Source organism: Antennarius striatus, chromosome 13, assembly GCF_040054535.1.
Source record: "Antennarius striatus isolate MH-2024 chromosome 13, ASM4005453v1, whole genome shotgun sequence".
Lineage (NCBI taxonomy): Eukaryota > Metazoa > Chordata > Actinopteri > Lophiiformes > Antennariidae > Antennarius > Antennarius striatus.
In genome coordinates, this window is record NC_090788.1 from 6,697,435 (window position 1) to 6,721,829 (window position 24,395).

At 42.7% G+C, this 24,395-nt stretch overlaps 1 protein-coding gene across 3 annotated transcripts; it reads right to left on the minus strand.

Annotated features, from left to right (window-relative positions):
• Positions 1-773: 773 nt before the first annotated feature.
• kdm6bb (lysine (K)-specific demethylase 6B, b) lies at positions 774-22,010 on the minus strand. 3 transcript variants are annotated; one of them, XM_068332064.1, is made up of 23 exons: positions 20,788-20,824; positions 20,627-20,689; positions 19,600-19,735; positions 17,843-17,899; positions 12,516-12,639; positions 11,923-11,976; positions 11,442-11,637; positions 11,076-11,321; positions 10,845-10,991; positions 10,467-10,751; positions 7,638-10,243; positions 7,381-7,507; positions 6,641-6,746; positions 6,076-6,281; positions 5,326-5,474; positions 5,167-5,235; positions 4,734-4,882; positions 4,528-4,642; positions 4,266-4,453; positions 4,030-4,171; positions 3,823-3,949; positions 3,549-3,719; positions 774-3,459 (listed from the first exon to the last, which is right to left on the minus strand). In XM_068332064.1, exons 2-23 carry the CDS (start codon positions 20,627-20,629, stop codon positions 3,436-3,438), a joined length of 5,427 nt encoding a protein of 1,808 aa, XP_068188165.1. In that variant the 5' UTR covers positions 20,630-20,689; positions 20,788-20,824; the 3' UTR covers positions 774-3,435. The 3 variants fall into 3 exon arrangements, with proteins under 3 accessions (XP_068188165.1, XP_068188166.1, XP_068188168.1); XM_068332065.1 differs by lacking the exons at positions 20,627-20,689; positions 20,788-20,824 and adding an exon at positions 21,873-22,010; XM_068332067.1 differs by lacking the exons at positions 19,600-19,735; positions 20,627-20,689; positions 20,788-20,824 and adding an exon at positions 21,873-21,994.
• Positions 22,011-24,395: the final 2,385 nt, after the last annotated feature.

A 24,395-nucleotide genomic window follows, 5' to 3' on the forward strand; every position in this document is an offset into this window, starting at 1 on the left:
TGTTTCATAGATATATACGCTCCCCTGAGAGATCGAGACACGGCACGAGGCACAAACCATCAAAGAGTGCCTTGCCCTGGTGCCCCCAGGTTAAGAAAATGCAGAAGCAGAGGGTGATTTTGTCATTAGCTCTGCCACAGCGAGCTGTTTGTGTATGAATGGCAATGTCTGGGGGGGGGGGGGGGTTGGTAAAGGAAGAGTTGTCTTCCTGTCCTTGGACGCGGGATATCCGTTGCTGTGTCCACGTTCTATGTTGAGATGTTCCTGTATCTGCAGCTCAGTTTACGTCTTCTAACCCCAGAGATCAACGTATAAACATATGATAAAACATAGCAACGAGAAAGGAACATTTGGCTCGCTCATGTAGGAGTGTGTGTAATTGATGATGCGTTGTAGAAATTAACGTTATTTGCTTGATGTATTCAGTTCGCTAGTTAGTTTGATGAATGTAATATCTGGACTCTGTATGGTTTCATTTATTATTTTGTTGTTCTCTCATTCTACTTTATGACTGAGTTTCTTAACTGCAGGAAATGGAGAATGCAACCTGCTGCTTTGAGGAGGTGGTGTCAGGATTCTGAGGGCAAGCTGGGCCATGGAAGCCACCTAGTGGTCATTACTGGAACTACGAGGCAGCAGCAGCATGTTTTCTGAGCTATGGCTGCTTTCACTTTGCAGGCCGAACTAAACAAAATCTAAAAAAAAAAAAATTAAAATGACAGTCTTTCCAAACCAGGTTTCTCTCTCCACAAAGGTGATGATTGCGCTGGTGATTAATTTATCAAAACATTTTATTTTCTTGAACAACAATACAATATGTCACAGAAATATCACAGAGGAATTTAAGACAGGTCTGGCTCAGGTTTTTCTTCTATGCGAGTTCTTTTCAAAACAATAAGTGCAGCATAAATCAAACGAGTCGAGAGGAAACAGCATCGTAACACCCTTCAAATGATGCTCATAATGAGGACAAGACATAAAGGAAAAAACAAAACAAAACCTGGACATCATCAAAAGTCACATCTCTAAAAGTCTCTGTAAAAGTGTCAAGAATTACAACTACGGCTAACGCTCATTGTAAAACCACTAATGCCTCACAAGGTTATGAATGTCACACAATGGAAAAAAAGACTTTTAAAAGATTTTGTATTAATCTGTTAGATACAGTACAAAGACATCATTCCATTTCTGTTACAAGCAACTGTGCTGAAATGGCCCTAAGCACCAAACGGGTTGTTGGCGTTTCTGTTCGTACATTACAGTTATATGCTGATGTGTAATAAGAGGCAAGGAGGAGTCTAGCACCATGGAGGGGTCTAGCACCATGAATATTAAACTGCCCTCTGATTGCACTTCCCCTATCCACACATTGTGACCATACTACATTTTTAAAATACCTTGTAGGCCCTTATCAAGAGAAGTACCCTTTGATATGCAATAAATATATAAGAAAACAACCATGTACAGTATAAATAATGTCACAATTTACATTTTCTATTTCCTCTGTCATCCAAAAAACAGAAACTGACAACAAAAAGAGGTATAAAAGTGGGAGGAAATTCCCATTGCAGTAATTTCAACTCGTGTGAAACAGGATATTTTTTATGGGGCAAGTTATTATAATATAGCAACAACAAAAACGAGTGACCGAGGTGGACAAGTTCAACCATGTACAAAATGTGAATTTGAACTGAGAACAAAACCACATCAGTCTTTCTTAGCAATCCTGAAAGCAAATACAATATGTACAGTAAATGGTGTGCACAGACCAATGAGGGCGGGGGTGAGAGCTGTGAAGTCACTGGTGGGGGTTTCATTTAAATGCTTACCTCCAAACATTTATTCAAATCATAGAAAACGGGCCTAACCCTTACAGCCAAGTAGTTGTGTGTGAATACAATCCAGTGTAAAGAGTGACAGTCACTTTGTTTTTTCACTACGAAATGAATAAATTTACTGTGTGTTGGTGACAATTCTTCTCTTTCTAAAACAAAATCTAAATCAACATCATTCCTGATTAGTAGATGTGTTTTTATCAGACATTTTAAACTCTCAAGTAACAACTTCGTTCCGGCCGATTAAGTTTGTCAGCATTTAATCTGAACAACCAAAGCCAAAAGTGGATATATGTCGACCTGAGACAAAGCATGAGACACAAAAGTGATGACTGGGGGCTTTCTTGTCTTGTCTTCTTGTCTCAATTCATGTGCTCTTTAACAAACTGGACAAACTTTAACATTTGAACCACTGGCAACGCATAGAGCTGAGCCTCGTAGGCATGGCGACAATGCTCCTTTTGTGTTTTTAGATCCTGAACGAGTGTCTCTTTGGATTTTGTCCGGAACGGCTCATCACCGACACAAACATTAATGGTGACCCCACTGGCGCCCGCCTATGCACACCATCCCATGAATTCATTCACAATTTACAATTATTTATTTTCTTTATAAACAAGTAGATCGTAACGAAAGAGGTATAAAACTGGGATGTTTTCCCTTTCTGGAAAAAACAAAACACTGTCTGTGTATTAAAGAAACCACATCATCAAATACTTAGCTGGAAAACAATACATTGAATTTTTCCATCTATATACTTGATCTTAAATAAAGAATGAAACCAAATTAGTCCTCTACGAAACCCGTATTTTAGAGAAACTAATAAAAGTTTTTTTTTCTTTCTTCTAAATATACCTACATTAAAATCTTAATTGTGGGTGTTTCTTCTAATTACCTCTTCTCTAAATACAGTTTACAAGGCCAATGTGGTGTACTTCTAGGCTGGTAAAACTTTTTAAGTATCTAAAAAGAATAAATAAGATTGGAATAGCACCTCAAAGATTATACAGACAAGAATTCCAAATGTCGTCGTTTACCTGAATACCAAACAAAAAGAGGAACCAACACGATACCAGATGTGACAATCAGCTACTTCTCCTGTGAAGCCATTCCCCTGCTGGTACAACAGAATAACAGCGAATTCATGGACACATAGAATAACTAGATTGGTGTAAAAAAGTTCGACTGATTTTGCATAAAAGTACCTGAATTAATACACAGAACCGGCTACTTGACGCTTTTGAATCACAGCAGTGTCCGTTGAACATACAGTATAACCTGATTTTCATTGCTAGCAGTGCTCACATATCTTTTTTTTTTTTGTTTTTTTTTTGTACACATCTGAAATGCTTTTCATAAGAAGTACCAGTCTAGTCATTCTATTTCAAAACACACGTCCAATCAGCAGCTGGTATGGGGAAGACGGTGAGCTAGAGTCGGATTTGCTGAGTATCCATACCTTATTGTGTGATGTAAACAATACTGAGTAAACGTGATTGGCTGATTCACAGAGTGTTTTCAGGAACAGATTGCCTTGAAGGCAACATTTGTGCTGCCATTGAGAGTTTTGGTTATGGCTGAGAGACACCAGGGGGAGTCCTCACTTCGATAGGGGTGATGGAGCCTGCAGAGGGGGGGGGGAGGATAGTTAATGACACAAGACATCTCCAGCATTATTGTTACCTTACAAGATTACAAGAAAGAGAGACTGACCAGCGTGAAACTGTCGTAGGTTTTTGTCAGCTCCTCGATCCGGTACTGCTCTAGCACCACGACCCCCGCCAGCAACGGGCTCTTGGCTCGGGCGCAGTCCTCACAGTGCACCACATAACTTTTCTTACTGCTGTTCTCGCTGGTGACGAACAGCAGGTCAAACACCTCCACCTGCACAAACGCAGGTCAAAGCACGTTTTGCGAACATATTTAAACACGGACGTAGAGCCAAGCTGCAGGAGGAGGAGGAGGAGGAGGAGGAAGAGGTACTCACGTCACACTCGTTGCAGTAGTAGGCCGGCTCGTCCTTCACACGGCTCTGGTAACAGATCTTCTTCCCAGCATTCACCAGTTGCTCTCTCAGAATTTGGATGTGCTTGATGGATTGCATCAGACAATGTCTGAGAGGAGTTGGAGAGTGAAAGACATAAACAAACGCACCCAAACTCGCACACGCAGACACAAACTAACGGACTCTCACTTGATCATCTTGAAGGTATCTCTGTCGCTGATTTTGATGGTGCGAGCCACGTTCCAGGAAACGTGTATCATGGGAACGATCGACTTAACCTTCTTCACCTCGTTCCACTCGAAGCGCTCCAGAGCCAGTTGGTATTGGTACGCTGGGGGAGGGAAAAAACACAAACACTTGTGACACTGAAAGTGTCACAAGCTCATAACAGTCAGGTTTTGAGCTGTGGTTTATCCTCATCTTACAGTTGAGTGGTCCAACGTTCCAGGCAATGTTGTTGCACCACCCTACAGCTTGGACCCAGTGCACAGTGCCTGCATTAATCCACACCAGGTCTCCTGGTCTTTGAATGAAGCGGTAAACCGGAATGTTGCAACTGTAGAGGTCTTCTAGGACTGGCCACCAGGACCCCGTAAGGTAGTCTACACCATGCCTGAAGAAAAACAATTATCATATTCAAGCACCGTTTCTTGTATTTGTCGTGGTAAAAACAATGTCTTCACTCACTTCTCACAGAATTTGTTGATATCCTCCCAGTAGTGTTCGTGGACAGCAAACCACTCGCAGTCGCCCGGACCGATGTTGATGTTGACCGAGCAGAAATTATTGTTCTCTTGATGACCTGAGGAGACGCGCAAACAGTTTATTCACCCAACAGCGTCCATCATCTGAAAAAGGCACCGACGGTTGTTGTCGGACGCCTGCCTACTGACCTGGAGTACGGCTGCCCGGCACCTTCATGTAGAGCTGGACGGTGTTCATGCCCAGGATGGTGTGGCCCACGTGACTGAGCATGTTGTTGCTGGATTCTACACGCATGAACGCCGGCAGCTTCAGCAGCTCCTGCAGCTGGGGCTTCCACCTTATGAACACATATGTTGGGTAACGTAACAACATCGTGGATGCATTTTGTCCACATTGCTTCTATGAGGTACCGGCTCTAACTGACCTGACTTGAATGGATATCAGAACAAAACTGTTCTAGTGTCACTGAAATCTTTCAGTACCTACATGGCTCACTCTTTAAGTGCATTTTTCCAAATGGAGAAGCACAAAAAGGTAAGTAAAAAAGAGCCAAGTCGAGCTAGTAAGATGCAGTGGAAATTGGATTTGAGAATGTGCAGATTTTTCTTTCAACAAACTTACCTTTTAAGGTCAGAGAGGTCAATATTGGTCCCAAATTTAATGACCTTTCCCACAGTTTTCTGCTCTGAGCTGGAGAGAAGAAGAAAGTCTGAGTGGAGGATTGCCAACTTAGTAAAACCATGAATTCTTTATGCAGATAGATGTCAATTTCAGGCTAACCTGGGTGTGCCACTGCCATTAACATTCTGTTTGTTAAAGACGGGAGCAGGTTTGGTGTTCCCTAGAGTCTGAGCAGCTTTTGTGGCAGTCAGTTGGTCTGAGGAGTTGGCTTGTTCTCCTTCCTCTTCATTCTCACTCTCCTTCTCTTCCTATAACACATCTACATGAGTTTAGCTGACAAGTTAGCCAACATCTGAAATCTGATACATCAGTAAATGGTAAAAGTGTCCATCATTTTGTGCCATTCTTTGCTGTCTGATTTTATATCACTGGCCATAAACATAATAATAAGTCTGATAAACTGATAAACTTCATTGGCTAACTAACTTGTTCATTTATTGTCTAAAAACAAAGACAAAAGTGTGCTTTGACCAAAACTACATTTCCCACAATGCACTAATCAAGCCCATTTTAACTTTGACAAAACCCTTTTGATTTGAAAAGTTTGATCGTTGATTGATGGAGTTATGTGTTTTTTTCTCATTACCTGATAAATTTAAAGGATTTATGTTATAACAGAGAAACAAACAAACATGCTGTTTCTGTGAAACTGTAATGTTTGTAACTTGAATACGTAATAAATTCAGCATTATTTAACGTTAAGGAGGTAGTTACATTTATTTCACATTACACTGAGTTACATTTAGTAACATTTATGAGTTACATCTGGCCCTTTAACTCCTGCACTACATAGTAAACCTTACATGTGCTTGTGTGTTCATGTGTTTTCCCATGAGGAACAATGCCTACCTGTAGGCTCTCCTGGAAGCTGGAAGCCTGGTACTGGGCATATTTGGCGATGGTGGTGTGTGAGCGGCTGCTTTCACACGGCCACGTCTGAATTGAACCACTGAGATCCCAGTTCTCATCAGCAGGCTGCTGGACCTGAGTTCTCACTTCCACAGCATGTTCTGCATTGGCTTCCACCAGAGATTTGGTCGAGAACAGACCGAGGTCTAACATAAAAAAGATGACAGATTACACAGATAATTTCTTACTCCACATTATATTTTCATTCTGTTCCTGCAGTGAATGTAAAAGTTGAATCTTCTACAAATTACAAGACGGAGAATATAATCTTTTGAATATTTTCATTAAACAATAACCTAAGATAATCTGAATGTTTACTGCAGCAAAAATAGGTTTCACAGTAGGCTTCATTTACAACCCCCCCTTCCCTTATTTTTCACTACTACTTGAATGATCATTTTCAAAGAAAATGTGCTATTAATGACCAATATCTCCTCTAGAGTGAAGGGAATTTGACCAATGCTGTTGGTTATTTGAGTAAATGGAGTGCAGTGTGTAAAATTACTGAGGCGAAGAGAACCGGCAAGGCCTCTGATGACAGTAACGGCATTTTTGGGGTCGGTGCAGAACTGCAGCAGAACTGGGGAGAAAGCGTCCCTCTTGCTTTCCAACTAAAACAGACAAAAAGAAACAAAGGATGCAATTAGAAAAAAGGCAAAAAATTACAAGCAGTAGGTTTGGAAAGCGATTAATGTCTTTAAACAAGGCTATGACAAGACATCTGTCTGCTGCCGATTAGAAGACAATCCAAGAAATCAAGCATTTAAAATAATAATACTGTATAATTATGGCAGAACTGTGCTTTTATTTGTATAAGAAAAATATTGAGAGGCAAAAGGAGCTGACGATCTTAAATACGTATGGTAGATAAATGGATGCTTATAAAACCATAATCACCATGTCATTCTGTATAAATATACAATATGTCAATCAGAACATGAACTTAAATTCTTAGCGTTGGATAATTACATTAAAAATCCAAACACAGCTGAGGCTGATGGGAAAAATTATTGGTTTTTGCAATTACTCAGTCACAATATTGGAATAATTAAATTTTTTTGCGGTGAGATGAAAAATTAAGGGACATCCAAAGTCATTACAATTTATCTTAGGAGAAAACAAATGGAAGTTTTATGTTAATGCGTTACAGTTACTGAGATATTTCAGATTTGTGATGGACCTATTGATCGACCGACCCTCACGCTGAATACAATCTCTAGAATGATGACAATATTGTGGACTCACATAGATGCTTGGCGTAGGAGGATTGAGTTTTTCCCGAGGAATGGGGACCCCAACGCCAATGTTAGATTTAACAGAGAAGGCCGGAAGCAGGAAAGACTCCTTGAATTTTCCTTTCACCTTTGTCCCCCTGGAAAAAGTGACAGAGTGACGAAACACAAAAGGTATCAATAAAACCCTGCTCTAATTTCCCCTTGAATGTGCAAAAATAAATAAATAAAAGGGGACCAGACCAGCAGTATCCTTGTTAGAGTACTTACTTGCAAGCTCTTATCAATTCAGCGCCGGTATTTTCAATGCTGATCTTGGAAAGTGGGATTCTTTGCCCTTCAACCTCAGAAATGTTGAATGTTTGTCTTCCAGCACTCTCGACTTTAATCAAGAGGATCCTCAGCTCCTTAGACAAGCCCATGGACAGCGCTTTCAGTTTCAGGGGGTCAACCGGAGCCAATGATGAGGGTTTACTCACTGGTGCTGACACACATAATTTGGATGTGTTGATTGCTATGGTTGAAGATGAGCTACAGGACGTCTTCCTGTTTGCAGGAGCTGAAGAGGTCTCATTTTCTAACACACCAACATCTCCTGTCTTCTTTTTCTGTCTATTTCCCCCAGTCTTTCCAGTGTTCTCCTTTTCTCTCCGGGTGTCTTTGCCACGCTGGGTTTGATTTTCCTGAGGAATCCGGTCCTTCTTCTTACCTTTGAGAGGTCTAGGTGAGTTTCTGGAGATGACCCGTACCGAGGATGAAACATCACACTCTTCTAAACTACTTCTTTTACTCGCTGGATTTTTAGGATGGATGTCTCTACGTTCTTTAGTCTTTATCTTGATCTCTTTTACACCTTCTCTTTCCTTCATATTTTGTTTTCTTTTCCTGCCTCTACCTATGTGTTTTGTCTCCTCAGTCTTTCCTCTTTCTTCCTTAGTAGAGGCAGCCTTGATGAGGCTGGTGAAAGAAGCTGAATGGGTTGTAGTCAATCTCAGTTTTGCACTCAGTGACCCATCCAGAAGAGATGATTCCGTCTTTTCATTGAGGATCTCTGTATCTTTATCCTCTGATTTCCGTGTCGAATCAACCTTAAGCTCCTCATGCTCCTTCTGCACTGGGGCATCCATGATGGGGTCCATCAGATCTGTAGGACGTGTGTCTGAGGTAGTGTGAATAGATGATTCATTACTGGGTTTGGCAGTTGCTCTCAGATCTGATTTGGAGGGTAAATCCTGAGGCTCATGGCAGTGAATCTCTGGCCCCAGTGCCAGAGAAGATGAATGCTTCACTCCTCTAACGGTGCCAGAAGGAGGGCCCCCAAATGGGCCTCCCCGACACGAGATCCGCTGGCCCCCGAGAAAGTTTGCCAGGCTTTTGAAGACATCGTCCAAACCTGTTTTATGGTGGCAAAGCTCAGTAAGAAGAGAGCCTGAAGTTTCTCCAGTGATGTCCTCCTCTTCTTCATTTTCATCTTCAGTCACTTGTTCCCTTACACAAGGTGTGTGGCAGAGTTCTACCACCTCATTGTGGGAAGATTCGGTACTTTCACCGCACTCTTTATTCACATCTTCAAAACTCTCACTCTCAACAGGAGGAGAAAAGCACTGAGTGGGGCTGGGCTGGAGGACCGGTCTACTTATCACTCCCTTTTCTAGCTCTTCCTCATCTTCTCCCAGAGTGGATACTGGAGATCCCTGCCAGCTGAGAACAGGAGGAGTATTTGCAAGGTTGTCTCCTATTTCCTGCAGATTCCCCATCACAGCCACGGGTTGGAGGTCTGGTGCATTTAGAAGCCCTCCCTGCCCACTTTCTTTGACTTGGATGGGTTTTTCTAAGCTAACAGAACACGATGTAGTGAGGGGTGCGAGCGCTTTAAATAATAACGAGGGAAGGTTATCATGAGACTTCACATGTTTCCTGTCTGCTGATTGGGATAGGACGATAACGGGGTTCTTATTGGTCTGGTTGGGACAGATATCTGTAGGAACAGACTGTATTATGTGTTCATTGGCTGAACATTTTGGGGGACAACTTTTCTTCTTGGGTTTTCTGCGTTCCTCAGATTTGGGCGACGGATGTGGGGGACTGACGCTGGAACGAGGAGAATCAGTAAATGGTGTGTGTGCCCTCTCTGCCATTTCACTTTGCATCCCGTGCTTCTGCTTGGGCGATGACTCTCCTTGACTCTCTGGCGACAGAGTTGTCCTCTTCATTTTCCCAAATTTGACTTCCCTGGTGAAGTTGGAAACGGAGGTGGAAGAAAACACTTTCCTTTCTGTGATATCACTTTTCAAGTTGAACTTCTTGTCCTTCTTTGTTGCTTTATCCCTCTTCTTTTTGCTCTCAAGCAACCCTTTTTCCTCTTTCTTCTTACGCCTTTTTCTTTCTTCACCCTTTCTCTTTGCATTTTGAAAATCACCTTTTTTTTCTTTTCTCACCAGCTTATCAGGTTTTAGGTGTTTTTCCAAATTGTTTTTGGCCTTTTTTGCTTTCGATCTGGTGTGAGAGGACTGTCGAGAGCAGAGAGTCTGCGAGGTCTTTCTGCGTTTGACATCTGGAAACCTAGATTTCGGAGCAGTGTGAGGTGGAACTGGTGGGCTAGACATCAGGCTCGGTCTTGGGCTGTGATTAGGACTTCCTTGGAGTTTCTGTTGTCCGATGAGGCCAGGATTACTTTGATGAATGACTGATGAATCTTTTCCACCGATGCCCACTCTGTAGGAGGAGGGACTGGTCAGAGCTCGTGGGATGCTGGCAGTAGAATTTCCATCTTTAGAACCGGAGAGGAAAGATGAATATTTGGGAGAGTCAGCTCCTGAAGATTTGGACAGAGCTGGATCCCTCATGATGACTCTTTGATGAGTGCGCTGAGATTCCTGCGAGGATTATATTTGTTTAGATTTTTGCAGTACTGAATAGAAAGTTGTGTTTTAAGTAACTTTGGCCTGTAGTCATTTGAAATAGACACAGCTAGTCATGTGCTGATTCAGTATCTCCATGTGATTGGTCTACTAATAACTGCTTTTAAGTAAGGGCAAAGAACGGGTAATAATAAACTTGGATGCAACCTGGAAACAGTTCCAGCTGTAAATGTCTTACTGTGCTTTGTTTGTGGTGATAGCTCCAGGAGTCCTTCTCCTCAGCGGGGCGTAGCGATGGGTTGTGCTGTAGGACTCTGGTGTGGCCTGTGTGCCGTTGATAGTGGTAATCATGGTTGTGGTGGCTGTAAGGCACACGAGTGTGGTCTGCTGGTGAAGACAAATTTTTCCGGTCCACCTTCCCTCTGTTTCCGTGATGTAGCGGTCTGCTGCCACCACTCTGGCTTACAGCCGCAAGATTACTATTAATGAAACCGTGTGCTCCAGCTCGCAGTTTAGAGGTCTCCTGTAAGTTGTAATAAAACCAAAAAACAGAAATCAGAAATGATCAACTAGTTTGTTTGGTTTTTTAGTACCCGTCTGCATTACACATGCTTACCTGTTGCTGTGTTGTTGAGGTCCTGTGGTCAGAATGGTGGCTAGGACCTCCTCTATTATGAAGAGGCTTCCAGCTGTCTTGGTTGCAGCGGTGGCGAGGTGGTGATGGGGCGTGGGCGAGTAAAGGCCTGGATCCGGGATGAGATGACTAAACAGAGAAGCATAAATATAGCATCGCACTCAATGGGATTTTCCAACTGGGTGATGCTGAGCGAAAAATATGCTTTACTACCTGATCAGGGCAAGAATCCCTTCTCCTCTTGGCCGGACACTCCTCTCTAGGGGATAAAGGGTGCTGTGGAGTCGGACTTTGCTGGTGCAGTTGGTCTCGTCGCTGGTGGAGGGCCGGTCTTTTCCAGGGTCCTGGCCTGTTGTTTATCATTCGACTCGCAAAATTCCTTTGACAGTCAGAGGGGAGCCATCTCTGTGGTGGGGACTGGAGCTCTCTGTTGTTACGATGCAGGCGAGGAACTCCATGCTATTAGTCAAAAAAAAGAAAAGAAAGAAAGAGAAAAGTCAAACTCGTAATCATGTTTCACAAACACTGCGAACTCATTTGTACAAAATATTTTCTACAAATTTTGCAGGTCTCACTAACATTGTTGTCCCAGTTTGCATAGCGATCTCCTGGTCCTGGTGGGTATCCATTGTTGGTGAAACCCCGGTTGTGGAATGAGCGTGAAGAGTTGTGATGCCAATTCTGGGCCTCAAACAGTCGCTCTTTACCTTCCCAAAGACGAAGAGGCTGTCTGTGCCCTCTCTTGTCCTGAATATTGTTGACTGATCTTTCCCCCCTAAGAATAGACCAACTACACTAAGCAACAGGTATCATAGTGTAGATACTGATTTAAAAAACATGCGATAGCACCATGTAATAGAATCTTTCTAGCCAAGTGATTATAGGAACAGCCTTTTATTCTACTGCTGCTTAAATAGAAAGTATAACTGAAGTTGGTTCCCCAACTACTGCAGAAATCCAAACTCACAAGCGGTTTCACAAACTTTTAAATATAAAAGCTACTATTTTCATTTAAAGGCAGTGAATGGGTGAATAAATGGCATTTTATTGACTGACTCACCTATTATAAAGATGGTTTGATGGATGATACGATTGGTTGCGCCCTTCTTGGCATCTGCAGTGAGGAAGAAACAGAAAATGATGGCAGTAATGCAGCAGCGAGTTGAAAACATATAGCTCGTCTGAGCATATAACAAATCTCAGAGCGCTGGATCTTGTTGCTAATTACTAGATGTAGGGCTGAATGCAAACCTGCTGACCAGCCGTCATCACACTGATTTATAAATATGCGCTTTATTTCGATGGCAAAAATCACAAATTCCTTTTTCATGAGTTGAATTAATAGAGGATTAGTGTGATTGTGACCAAACTGAATTTAAATAACAGGATGACAGCACAACAACAGATATTTGTTCATTTTCTTTTCAACACTAAAAACAGGCATAATGTTACTTTAATTGTGAATTTAAAATAAATAAATAAAGTAGCTCTCTCATTATATCATGGCTTCTAGCTTCATTCATTGCCATCGAAATAAAAGCGTCAAGAAATGCACTTATGATACCAAGGTCGTGTTTTATACCGTATATCCATGTTTACTGAACGATTTATAGAAATAGGTGAACAGGAAGTGTGTAGGAAGGTGTTGCTGACCTCTGGGAGTGGCTCCAGGGGCGACTGTTCACAGGTGCCCATTGTCCTCTGTTAGGTCCTCCAGCTGGATAGGAGTCCCACACGTTACGGCCAGAGTACAGCTCTGCCTGGTGATACATGCAGCCTGAAAGACCAATGATGTTTGATGAGTTTTTAATCTCTGAATAATTCCTCCTCTTTGACAGTAACAAAACGAATCGCTTATTGCAAGATGCTTATTCATAAAACTGCTCAGTTCACCAATTCATCATTTGGACTAGAATAACACTCAGTAGACCTCAAGTCTCTGCCAAGATTCAAGCCCTGTCCAAAATTAAACTCATAGCCATCCAACCCACATCCCTGGACGCTAACATTTAAGACTAACACTGAAAATCTGACTTTCCAAACAGGAACAAGAACAACAAACAAAAAAACAAAACAGAGACAGATCATAACTGATAATTTATATACATTATTCTAACAATAACCTCCTCAGTAGAAGTAAAAAGGCCGACTGTAAAGACCCCATAATCAAGTTAAGATCCAATTACAGCAGCAGAGGAAACAGAGACAGTTCTGCTTCATGTCAGTGCATCTGCATTCATGACTTTACACTCTGTGACATTTATAAAAAACTTCCAAGCTTTGTTTTCAGGCAGCATACCATTAAGAGTAATGTACAGCTTAATGTAAAGGCTTTGTAGAGGCAAGGATTTACTTCCTGTGTTTTCACTTGGGGTAGTGGGTGTGGTATGTGTGTGTATGTGTGTTTATGCATGAGACTGACTGATTGATTGCCTGATGAATATGACCTGTGCTTGGCTGTGATTCTGTTTGCTTGGTACAGAGCGAGTGTGAGGTGCGGTGTCGATATTTCTGTTGACTGCAAAGAGTAAACTATTGTCATCTAAGTCTAGTCCAGTCATCTTCAATTACACTGTTCTTCACTAAATGCAAATTAAATGTACACAAATGCAATGCTGCCTCGTGTTTTCTCCTTGGACTCGGCGTGTCAGACAGAGCCCCGCTCTTTCTCCTCTCAGTGACTAAATTTGGGCTTTGATAGTCACAACAAAGTCAACAGAAACGGCTACTGGAACAGCTACGGGACCTTTTGATTCTCTACTGGATTTATGCACTTTGGACAATTCAACCATGTTCGATGGTGAACGTGAGTAAATCCGAGTGAAAAGCACAGCAAAGATAAGTAGAACTTGTTTCATTTATGCTGTGAGGTTTATACCTGCTTGGACACAGCTGATGATCGTTTTGGCTGCGTATTGGACGCAAATGGATGCTGTGGCTATCGTTTGATGTGATTGCTCATGAGATAAACTGAGAAAACTGATAATTTGTTTGTGCACACTGAAGGTCTAAAGTTGATGTGGATTAATGAAGCAAATGTGGATTGTGACATATGCTCTGAACTTTTGTGATACACATATTGCTGGATGTTAAGATGAGTGGATCAAATGCTGGCTCAAATGTCAATGAAACTGTGAAAAGAAAAATTACTCCCACTGAAAAGGTTGTTATTTGCAAATTGGAGAAGCTTCAAAAAGAATGCCAATTGAGAGTGAATAAAATGAATGGTATCATCATTGTTTTAAAAGAGATCATGAAGAGTGATAAAAATGTATCACAGGTTAAAACCCAACTGGACACATTGATGCAATTACATAAGGAGACAATTTCCTTGCATGATTCGTTAGAGGAAATGTTGTCTGAGGTTGAAAAGGATAAACAAAATTTGTGGTTTGCAAGTATCAATAAATATAACACAGGATTTATTGAGGATGTAACGCTGTGGCTCTCTGATATTGAAAGACCAGTCTCAAGATGTGGCACAAAGGACAATGTGGAGGAAAATGGTGAAGATGACATTCAGCCAGAGGATAGCATCTCAAATGTTGGACACAAAAAACATGGGTCAAAAATTGGACACTTCAAGAACATCAACCTCAACTGTGTGTTCTAGTGTACAGGCTGAAGCTGAAATGGCTGCTCTTCTTGCTCGTCATAAATTTCTCAACCAAAAGCAAGAGCTCGATCAGCAAGAGGGCGAAATAAGAAAAAGGAAAGGAAGATTTGAGCTTGAAGTGGAAATAGCAGCTGCTCAGGCTCGGATAGAAGTTTTAAAAGTCTGAAGAAGTGTGAAAGGCACCAGAGAGAAACATTCTGACATGGACTTTAATATGTCAAGCGGGGCCTATGTTGCTCTTAAGGCTGAGACTGCTGCTATTGCACCTAGTGTCTATTAATTGTATGACAGTCAAGATACATCTCAGTCTCATTTCACAAAGCCAGGTGAAAGGAAAGTTACCGTTGGTTATGGCTATCAAACTGTACAACAGAGGCCGCCTGGACTTCAAACGGCTCACCATGTTGTTAATAATGTTCCAGCTCCTCAACTTGCATCCAGTCCACATGTTCAGATACCAGTCATTGATGACAATAACAATTTGCTATCCATAATGGCAAGGCAAAACGAGATTTCTGCTCTGCTGGTACGACAACAAAACATCTCTAATTTGCCAAAGAGAGAAATTCAAGTATTTGATGGAAATCCTCTTCAATATCATAGCTTCATAAGATCGTTTGAGCACAATGTTGAAGAAAGAACAAGTGATGCTAAAGATTGCTTGCCCTTCCTGGTACAATACACTAGAGGACAACCACAGGAACTTGTTCGAAGCTGTCAGCAAATGATTCCAGACAGAGGATACCAAAGGGCTAAAGCTTTGTTGGAAGAACATTTTGGGAATGAACATAAGATTGCTTCTGCTTATATGGACAAAGCGCTCTCATGGCCTTCAGTTAGAGCAGAAGATGCTAATTCTCTCCAAGCATATAGTCTCTTCTTGAGAAGATGTTGTAAGGCATTGGATGACATACACTATATGTCTGAGTTTACCATGCCCGCCAACATGCTCATAGTAATAAAGAAGTTGCCGTATAATCTGAGAGACAAATGGAGGACAGTAGCATATGATATCCAAAAAACACACCATTGAAGAGCTGCTTTCCCTGACATAGTCAGTTTTATTGAACACCAAGCTAGGATTCTAGCTGATCCTGTATTTGGAAATATACAGGATACTCAAAAGACAATACAAACCAAAACTGGCAGTAAAGAAAGCTATCAGAGTAACATCAATTAATGAAAAGGCCAATGTGAAAATGGAAAGGGACCCACTGGACAAAAGGACCTGCTTGTACTGCGAGGGTGAACATGCATTGGAGGTGTGCTCTCTACTAGAAAAGAGTGCACATAATGACAAGGTCACATTTTTGAAAGAACATGGAGTATGCTTTGCTGTCTGTGCATAGGGCACATAAGTAAGGACTGTAGGAAGCGACTGTCATGTAAAATATTTGGAGCTAAACACCCTAGCATGCTTCATATTCATCAAAAGACTAAGGAGCAAGAGAAAGAACGAGCAGTCGCTGTAGATACAGATACAGCAGTGAGCAGCTCTGCGTTAGCAGTGCAGAGTAGTGGTCTTACTGGGGCCAGTGACAATGGCTGTAAACTCTCCATCGTGCCAGTGAAGGTCAAGTCTAAAATGGGTCATAAGATTGTGGAGACCTATGCCTTCCTGGACCAAGGCAGTTCTGCATCCTTCTGTAAAACAGGTCTGATGAACAAGCTGAAAGTTTCAGGAAGAAGAACTAAAATTCTCTTACGCACAATGGGCCAGGATAATGTTGTGGAATGCTGCGTTGTGTCAGACCTAGAGGTGGCTGGTCTGGAAAATGATCTTTACTGTGACTTGCCTCATGTCTTTACACAGAAGAAAATGCCTGTTGATAGGAGCAACATATCACGGAAACAGGATCTAGTCAAATGGCCATATTTGCATGGGATACGTCTACCTGAAATTGATGCAGACACTGAACTGTTGAAGGCGTAAATGCACCTAGAGCATTGGAACAAATAAATGCGATTTCAAGTGAAAATAGAGGGCCATACGCTCTTCAGACCATGTTGGGCTGGACTTTTAACGGGCCAACATCTGAAGTGGACTTGGAACATCCCGGTATCACAGCTAACGGCATCTCTGAGGTGAAATTGGATCAGCCATGGAAGCAGCAGTTACAACTGGACTTCCCTGAATGCAGCACTGAAGACCAACTGGGTCCATCAAAGAAGAATGGCCAATTTATAGACATGAAAAGCTTTGTTAAGCTGATGGATGTGCAGAGCCTGACAATGGGTCGGATAGATAAGGAACAGAAAAGGGTTTTTAGCAAGGAGCTGCAGGGTGTCAGACACTTTCCATGCTTTTCTCACTGTGGAGGACTTGAAAGAGAGCTGGAAACTAATGAATCTTCTCAAAGGAAAACTTTGCAACAGTGGAATCAGATCAGATCAAAATCGGTGTACTCGAAAGGACGAATTGTATGGAGTGCGTGGATGGAAACAAGTATAGTACATGTCCAATCTGTTCTGGAAATGGCGGACAAAGGAATATCTACCACAGCTTCAGGATAAAAGAGGACTCGTTTGACAAGCCAAGATCAAGACCAGGACGGGCTGTCAGGACAGACCTGTTACCAACTTGTGTCTGCTGCAGGAAGCCAAGAACACCTGATTGAATGTTTGACATAATTTGACTTGATTTTGAATATAATTTGAGACAATGACCACACACTGTTTAGGCTTTGAAGGTTTTAGAACCTCTGGCCTAGAATCACTTGGAGACACATGGAACACCCGTTTGTTCAAAGACATTGAAAATGAACTATTTTGAACCTTCCTGCTCAACTTGTTAATTTGACATATTTTGCATTGAAATTTTCTGTGCTGCTGTTATATTTATGTTCTGTTAAGTAATTATTATGTTATGATAATTAGGGGGCGGAATGTAGAAGCAAGGATTTACTTCCTGTGTTTTCACTTGGGGTAGTGGGTGTGTTGATGCATGAGACTGACTGATTGATTGCCTGATGAATATGACCTGTGCTTGGCTGTGATTCTGTTTGCTTGGTACAGAGCGAGTGTGTGGTGCGGTGTTGATATTTCTGTTGACCCTAAAGAGTAAACTATTGTCATCTAAGTCTAGTCCAGTCATCTTCAATTACACTGTTCTTCACTAAATGCAAATTAAATGTACACAACTGCTATGGTGCCTCGTGTTTTCTCCTTGGACTCAGCGTGTCAGACAGAACCCCGCTCTTTCTCCTCTCAGTGACTAAATTTGGGCTTTGATAGTCACAACAGGCTTAAGTGAACAATCAGTGCTTTTGTGTAACAAAACACTATCGAGCGCTGCAACCAGCCTGCATGCAAACAGCCACACAGTGGCAAAGAGCGGAGGTGGAGTAAAATACGCTGTGGTTACCAGTCTTGGTCTGTGTTTGGGAGGCCCTCCACTTCACACCTGGGAGCAAAAAACAGCCTGCAGACAAGAAACACAGATGAGACATATGGTTCCTCTTGCATTTATACAATTATTCTTTTTACTTCTGACCAAGGAGTAAACAGCTTTCAAAAGTGTGTGCGATTTACATCGTCAAAAGGTTCATTTCACGCATCTATGTTAGATATTTCTTCATGTTAGTAGCTTCTGCTACACTGTATCTGTTGGGTGGTCGAATCAGCTGCATTGTTCATTAAACCTCTCCTACCCAGCAGTCACCACAGCCAGTGGCCAGCCAGTAACAGAGTAAGAAACACAGCCCAAAGACGAAGGACCATAGCAACCACCATGCTTTAGAACAAAGGCGTGCAGAGAGGAGACTGGTTGTGCTGTACTTTTGCTCATTGAATATTATGAACTCTAGTTCTTGATTTTGCCGGCAGCTTTGGTTGTGAACATGTCCATCCAGTCCCTCAGCTACTGCTTCACTCATCAACGGCATATAAACCAGATGCTTGTTCATCATCCAATGGCAAAATCCAATACTTAGCTTTTCTGTGCTTCTCATGCATGATTTCTTTTTTTTTTTGATGTGTTAAAGCTCGCTTTTCTTATAAGAATAAGCTGTGTATGCCGAGACAGGTAACACTTCTATTTAACAAAACCTGCTGTGCATCATTTTATCACTATACCAATAGTTGCATGTTTATGGTGCACAGGCTTGCTCGTAGTAAGGCTGTTGCAGTGATACCCTGACTGTGAGTGTTGAATGAACCACAGGAGCCACCTCTCCAACGTGTCCAAACAGTTGCTAGAGCAACTGGAACCAGACGACTTTTTCTGCTGTGGCTTCGGGCTTTTTGCATTTAGATTTATTTTTAGAGTGGGAAGAGGACACATAAGGCTTCCGTGTTGCATTCGATGTTAAAACTGCGAGCATACAGTAAACACAGTTTGCATGGAGCAGTCCATGTTATGATGCACCATAGACCCTGACATGTCTGTACACATCCACTTAAATCTTTCACCTGCACCACTAAAATGCACTCCTTTAAGCTTTACTCTGCTTGTGATCTTGGTCATCCAGGTTGAATTTGCGTCAGACTGGCAACTTCATTTCCAGTTACAGGCTAGGTGTTGTTTTTTTTTGTGTACATTTGCTCTGTGATGCAACAATTTCCAACATACTTTTCCTCTCTCATCGCTACGCTTTTAACCCAGGCTTTGCTAACATTTCAGCAAAATTACACAGCAGCTGCCAGAGGCCCTCCCTGCTGCACGCTGTTAGGAGTGTAGTAGGAGGGGCCATCAGTCGACAGCAGCTCAAAGTTGAGTCTACATAACAACGGCTCAGTGCTTCTGCTATTCAACCCATCTGTATAGGGGTTAACTCCACACATCTGGATTGGAGCTCAAAAGGCCAAATAATGACATGTGCAAAAGGGGTTAAGTCGTTTTCTGCTTTTTGAAAACCATCTGTTGTGTATAGTGGTATGGCATTGCATCTGTTTCTAACCTGTATTGTGTAATATTCAAACACGAATGTGTGGGCGGGTGTCAAGAGACGTCAAAACCTGCTGTCTGTTCCCTCACTTGCTCTTGTCACCAAGGAAACCCAGGTCATATCTGTCCTTATAGAGCGAGAGTCATGCCCCCACACATATTTCAGATGTGTGTGTGTGTGTGTATATGTGTATTAGTGTGTGTGTGTTCACATGCAGCCTTGTTACTGATCTTACCATGCAATGAACACTGACAGAAAAGGGGGAGGAAGACTCTGGTCTGAATTCGATGATGCTGCCAGTCATGAATAGTAAGCCAGCAGACCCGTGCTGTCTCAGATCCCTTTAAATAGACATGCTCATCCTCCACTCGCTGGCAAACACACACACACACGCACGCACACAAACACGCACGCACGCACACACACACACACACACACACACAAGCACGCACACAGCAGAGAGAATGAGGAAATACCAGTCAGTTGGTGCACAGATGTAGGAGACAGGAAGGTTTTATTGTTTCAAATACAGGACAGTGCCTCTCCTCCATCCCTCAGGTATTGCTGCCATTCTCTTCCCTTCTATTTTCCACTCTCCTTTCCCCACAAACCCATCATTTCACACATCATTTGCACGGCTGAAAACCTGACCATCTCTAGACAAAGAGGGCGAAACGAGAGTGGAGGGAGAGGGGAGAGGAAGGATGCACCCGGTAACCTTTGACAGGTTGCTAGTCCTTCCTCTGCCTCTGCTATCTTCACTACTTGTTTCATCGAGGCTCCTTTTCAGTCTTGATACCCTATATCTCAGCTTCCCTTCCTTTATCTTTCAGGCTATGTGTATGACTCTTACTGTGCCTCACCCTCCCTTTTCTCTGCACGCTGTGTCCTTGTATCCCTGGCAACCGATGATATCATTTAGTCTAGAGCCGAGAGCAAGGCCTCTAGAACAGAGGGGAGTGTTGGAGAGCTTGTGTGATTTTGACATGAGTGAGGGGGGATGTATACAATCTATGGGTTTTGATGCATACTACATATTTCTATCTTCTTTTCTATCTTTACCCTGCACTCAAAATACAAAATAATGACTGTGAAGTGCATTTCCGCAAACAATTATAATTTGTGTCCTCATTTCAACGACTCAAGTCTATCATAATAACTCGCTAGCTTGTTGCTAGCTGCAGAGAGCCACAGATTTGCATCACTTACTCAGACATTATGCATGCATGTGTGTGGAAGTAGTGAGGCTGCTGATCCTGTACCATAAAAGGAGAGATGGGCTGCACCAGACCAGGCCTGTCTTTCTGATGGCTCCTAGGCTATAGCTAATAGGAGGAGCAGAAACATGAACGGAACAGATGGAAAGGAAGCAGGAGGTGAGAGGCGACATTGTGCAGACAGACCCCTGAATGTGTGCACGTACATGATTTTATTGGATTCTGGCCTGAAGCAGTTCTCCCAGTCGCAGAGAAAAAAGTACAGTACGAGCCAAATATCAATCACATTTCTAAAAATAACCCCCCTGCAGCCCCGCTTCAGTCTGCTCTATCCCCCTTCTCCCTTTCTACAATAGCAGCCGGTGTATGCTCCATAAAGCACAGCCCTGGAGGGGTGCTGGAATGTTCCAAGGCAAGGTCAAGAAGCAGAAATGGGGGGGGGGGTGTCTTCTGCAAACAAAAGCTGCATATGTGCAGCTTTTCTTGTGAACAAAGACAATAAACAGGTTGAAATAAGGCGCTGAGAGCATGTGCATCTGTGGGGGAAGCACGCGTCAGACTGCCGGCTTGTGCGAGGAACAGTAACCTAGAATCGCACATCCAGTTGTCAGCCATATCAGCTGAAAGCACACATTGCATGCATGGTATGCATTAGCTACAGCCGTCACACATATTCTTTTGTTTATTCTGTTTTTAAGTCCAAAATGTTTGTTTCACAGAAATATTTGAATGTTAATTTATAAAATCACAACTAAGTAAAGATGTGATTAACAGTTACAGGAGAACTTTCAGTGGAGCCAACAGTGTATGTAACACAGTTTGGACCTGCCTCTAAATGGAGATTGATGGTCACACTGTAGCTTCCATCATACTACTGTACACCTCCCACAAACACACACACACTGATATTCAACAGTTACATAGAGCCCGGATGTGAGCTGCACAGCTCCTCTTCACTACATTCATCATTCCTGCACTGCACCATGTCTCTGCATGTGAGCATTTCATGTGTGCATGCATATGTGTGTGTGTGTGTGTGTGTGTGTGTGTGCTTGTGTGTGTGTGGAGGGGGGCTTCATGCATGAACGTGCACACAGTCTGCAGACACACACTGCAGTATGTTCAGTCAAGACAGATTGCACTGAGCTTTGAAACAGAGAAAATGCAAAGAAAAGCAAAACAAATGTAGACAAACACATAAAGAGCACAACACAACACACACATGCAGGACTTTAACATCCAGGCACAAGCACACGACACATCGAGCTGCTCATCTGTTGTCCTCTTTTACCTCTTTTTTGTTTGATTCTCTTTGGTCCACTCGTCCCTCTTTCACCCCTTTTCCTCTCTTTCACTCCTCACCACCTAGTCTCACCCGATCCTCTCTCCTCTGTCTCCTTTCTCCCCCTCTCCTCCTCTTCCTGTTTCCACTCCACTCTGGTGCTCGGGCTCTCGCAGCAGACCGATCCATGTGCAGGCGACCGGCGAGGCGGGCCCAGCGCGCTGTCAATCACCAGGCGGCAGCCAATCAGAGGGGAGGATCTCTCATCTATCACGGGTTGCAGCGAGGTAAGGAAGGCAGGAGGAGGGGGGCAGCAGACAGAGGTATGGAAGGGCTCTTTATTTCCCTTCCCCTCTGTGTGTGTGTGTGTGCGTGTGTGTGTGTGTGTGTGTGTGTGTGTGTGTGTGTGTGTGTGTGTGTGTGTGCGTGCGAGAGTTGGAACACAGCCAGTACAGTAGAAGATATTTTAAATTCCGACATGGCGGTGAAATAATCTCCCTTTCCGTCAAAACACTACGACATTTATTCAACACAACTCACGTGATCATTATAATGATGTTAAAATATTATGATGATGTTAAAATATGTGGCAAATATATATTAGGTTAATTAATTAATCGGGGGGGGGGAACGGGTTCTAGCGGTGGGGGGGAGGGGGGGAGCTAAAAAGTCAAAGGACAGGAGGAAGAAGGGGGAGGGGCTACAGCTCCGGGTTCAGGAGGGAGGGCCTAATAGGCTTTGTGGACCGCTGCAGGGGGGTACCACTAGTCCCACCGCGCTCCCCTCCCGTCGGGGACCGAAACAGAACCGACGGAGCTGAGAGGTAACGACGGAGAGGAGACAGACAGACGAGTCTAAGAGGGAGACGGCGGAGGCAGACTGAAGTGCCTTAGCAACAGCCCTTCATCTGCCCGAACTCCATTGGTCAATTCTCATCCCCCCATGTGGGTATTTGGACCAATCAGCGGGCTTTGGTGCAGAACTGAGAGGGGACAGATTTTCATGGCTTCGGAATCTGTGGTAAACTGAGCCCCCTGGTGGCTCCACGACGAGAAACTGGTTCCTGTGTGGATGAGGACGAGGTGATCGTGGGTCTTGTTCTGTTTTCCATCGGGGAACACAAAGCTGCCACGGTTGGCACGTCGGGGTACAATAATAAGGACTCAGTTGGAATGGTTTTATTTAGTTTATTTTTAACGGCAGAGCATAACTTACAATCAGTTTACAATCACAAAATGAATCAATAACATTTTTAATTGATTTATAAAACAGAATAAAGTCCCCCCTACCCCCAAGTAGTAACACGAAATACGACTTTTACGGACTGCATACTTATTGACAGTACCTCTACTACCTAGTAGCAACTCTCTGCCTGCTGTGACTAACTGTTCACATGATGAAAAGTCGGACACTGGCCAACCTAAGGCCCCCAGTTCTGTGGCATTCCTGGGTTTACATGCAGCAACCTTCAAAATACTCAAGGTTTTATTTTTGAATCAAGTATGGTGTCCATGACAACAGCTCTAGAACGATGCAGGACTACTTGTGAAATCAGGCCTTGGTGTGTTTTGAGGTCTGCTTGGGGTCATTGCCCTGTTGGATCTTCTTATTCCCTTCCAGTCGTAGTGCTGGTTCAGAATCTCCAAGGCCAGACTTGGAAGCCTTTGTCTGTGGGGTGATATTGCCACGCTTTTCGGGCTACAAACATATTACATGTTTTCATGGAATTTTCATCATGGAACAGGTGGACTGGGAACAAGTGACAAACAAGCCTACACTGGCCCCAAGTGGCAAAGATGTATAATTGCATAATTGAATACTGAACAGAATTGCATAGCATGGATGGAGCAAGTGCTAACTAAAGACAGTAGAAAACAGGCAAAACATTAAAAAAAAAAAAAAAAGGATAAAAACAGTCAAAAATAAGTTTTCATAATTTCATGAAATCCCTCAATAGTCAGGCCCATCCATTGGGTTTAATCCAGGTCAAGCTGGACATGTGTCTACATTTTCTATTACCAACCAACCAATTTTCCGAGCCGGTATGAGAAGCACAGAAATATTGCACAATTTATTATAATTATATTTATTAAGAAGATTCAAAATTTTTACTTGACATTTTTATTTCACCCTACGGCAAAAACTAAAATCTGTCGCATGGTCATGACCTTAAATCACATTTCCTATTAAAGAGCTGATATCATTAAATTCAACAGCAGCGTAATGCTCCTCCTCTTCTACAGAGATGAGCCAGGGCTACACTTGGTCTGGATTTTAATTGGTGAAAATGCTGACAGCTGAAAAATGTCTGTTCACATAACTGCATCACTGGCCACAGTTGCATAAGTTATGATTGTCATAACTCAAGATGAGATCAGAGAGGCAAGCCTGGTCCCTCGATGAAAAACAGCCCTCAGTCACTAAAATTGACTTACTCGGGCATTGAACGATTGTTGTTCCAGCTAATCTGACAAACAGTTTCTATTTGCATAAAACTGACGTAGGAGGGTTGTATAGGATAGAATCAGAAAA

Excerpts from the sequence above, each read along its gene's own strand:
- kdm6bb (XM_068332064.1), bottom strand. Across the intron at positions 17,900-19,599 it reads CTGTCAGTGTTCATTGCATG|GCTGTTTTTTGCTCCCAGGT; the intron begins GTAAGATCAGTA and ends TCTTGTCTGCAG. Across the intron at positions 3,950-4,029 it reads GATACCTTCAAGATGATCAA|ACATTGTCTGATGCAATCCA; the intron begins GTGAGAGTCCGT and ends AACTCCTCTCAG.